The sequence below is a fragment of the Benincasa hispida genome, chromosome 1 (assembly GCF_027475165.1).
Source record: "Benincasa hispida cultivar pf3 chromosome 1, pf3_genome.v1.1, whole genome shotgun sequence".
Lineage (NCBI taxonomy): Eukaryota > Viridiplantae > Streptophyta > Magnoliopsida > Cucurbitales > Cucurbitaceae > Benincasa > Benincasa hispida.
The window spans coordinates 39,527,232-39,529,271 of record NC_143478.1 but is presented as its reverse complement, the minus strand read 5'-3'; the positions used below and the strand labels follow the sequence as shown (position 1 = coordinate 39,529,271).

The window sequence follows — 2,040 nt, the reverse complement described above, 5'->3', positions numbered from 1 at the left end:
TGGAGAATTAATTAAATATTTAAATAGGATTTAAATATTAAATTTATGAATAGGGATTCATGAAGGTGGAATTTGTGTAAAATTAATTTAATATTTGATATTAAATTAATTAGAATTAATTAAATTGTTTAATTAATTATTTATTAATTTTATTTAGAAGATTAATTTGTGAAATTAATTTTATAAAATTAATAAAGTTTTCATTTTTGAAATCATTTGGTAAAATTGAAAAGTTTGAAAAACACAAAATAGAATTATGGTTTTTTTCCATTAACACCTTCAACTAGCTCACATTAAACCCACTTAAGTTTGGCTTCAATAATCCAAGCATGAGCTACATCTCATGTAGCCATCTTCTTTGCATGAATGTCCTGCAATAAATAGAGAAGATGGAAGTGGAATTGAGGCATGTATCAATAGAGTTTTTTTACTGAAAAAATTGAGTTGAAGAAAGGTGTTCTTTAAGTGGATGGTGCAGTGAGCTCTTCTCCAAGTTCCCTTCATTCAAGCTTATCTAGATTCCCACAACTCAATCTAAATCTCCAAGAGAATAGTGGGGAAGATCTTGAGGAGGTTCACAACGAGATTTGGAGAGGATTTGCAGCTGATTTTGAGATTAAAGAAGTTCTACAAAGGTATTACTTGAAACCCTCTTATTATTGTATGAGCATGCTTTATTTACAATCAAAATTAATGAATTAGAATGCTTATTGATTTTTGTTGCTTCTGCTGCATACTGATATACTCCTTCATGTTTGTGTCCTCCTATGGATGACATTTGCATGATTCTTTACTTCAAACTCCAGAAATGGATAGGGTTGCTTTAGTTTTTTCCCCAATCAGTTTTTCCCTATAGTTGGCTCATTGAGGCGGAACTCTAGGATCTAAAATGAGGGATTACATTTACAAGAAAATGTTAAGCGAGTTTAACAATTTATGGACCAAACAATGGTGACTGATAGTTACAGTAATAAGGGATTGTTCTGTCTATTGGTTGAGATAGTCTCATTTTAGTGAAGAGGCATCTGATCATCCTACGATGGCTTTTGTTCTGTCTCACTTGAACATCATTACAAAATAGATGTAACTTAGGGTGCATTAGATTATTTTGCTAAATTTGATTGGTTTTTTGCAAATGGGTTAATGCATATAATACTAATATAAATAAATTTTATGGTTTCAGCAAATTACATTATGACTTCCGTGACACTAAACTTACTCGCTGCCGACAAACTTACTGACGAAAATTATACTACATGGAAAGACACAATCAACACAACTTTAATCATTGATGACCTTAGATTTGTCCTAATGGAGGATTGTTCTCCTGTACCAGCTCAAAATGCCACTCGAAACATTTGAGAGGCATATGAGCATTGGGTACGGGAAAATGAGAAGGCCTGAATGTATATCTTAGCTAGTTTTTCTAAAAGCTTGACCGAGAAGTAAGAGTCGATAATCACTGCCTGTGAGATCATGGAGTCTCTGCGGGGGATGTTTGGGCAACCATCCGCGCAACCCAGACATGACGCTCTAAAACATATCTTCAATGCTCATATACAAAATGGGGCATCTATTAGAGAACATGTTCTCAACATAATGATCCATTTCAACGTGACGGAGATGAATGTGTCTATCATCAATAAGGCCAATCAGGTTAGCTTCATCTTGGAATCTTTGCCTGAAAGTTTTCTACAGTTTCGTAGCAATGCTGTTATGAATAGGATTGACTACAACTTAACCACTTTGCTTAATGAGCTACAGACTTTACAGTCCTTGATGAAAATCAAGGAACAAAAGGAAGGGGCATAGGGAATCATCCTCTAGAACTAAGCCTGTGTCTTCTTCTTCTGACACCAAAAAGTGGAAAAAGAAGAAAGGTGGAAATGGGAAAGCTAACCCACCAGTTGTTGCCCAGAAGGGCAAGAAGGCCAAGGTTGCAAAAGGAATCTATTTCCATTACAACCATGAGGGACATTGGAAGAGGAACTGTCCCAAATACTTGGCAAAAAAGAAAAAGGTCAAGAAAGGTAAATGTGA

General features: G+C 34.7%; 1 protein-coding gene across 1 annotated transcript; it reads left to right on the top strand.

Moving 5' to 3' along the window:
- Positions 1 to 1,476: 1,476 nt before the first annotated feature.
- LOC150038435 (uncharacterized) lies at positions 1,477 to 1,812 on the top strand. The gene has a single exon (XM_090313141.1). The coding sequence runs from the start codon at positions 1,477 to 1,479 to the stop codon at positions 1,810 to 1,812; it is 336 nt and encodes a 111-aa protein (XP_090169267.1).
- Positions 1,813 to 2,040: the final 228 nt, after the last annotated feature.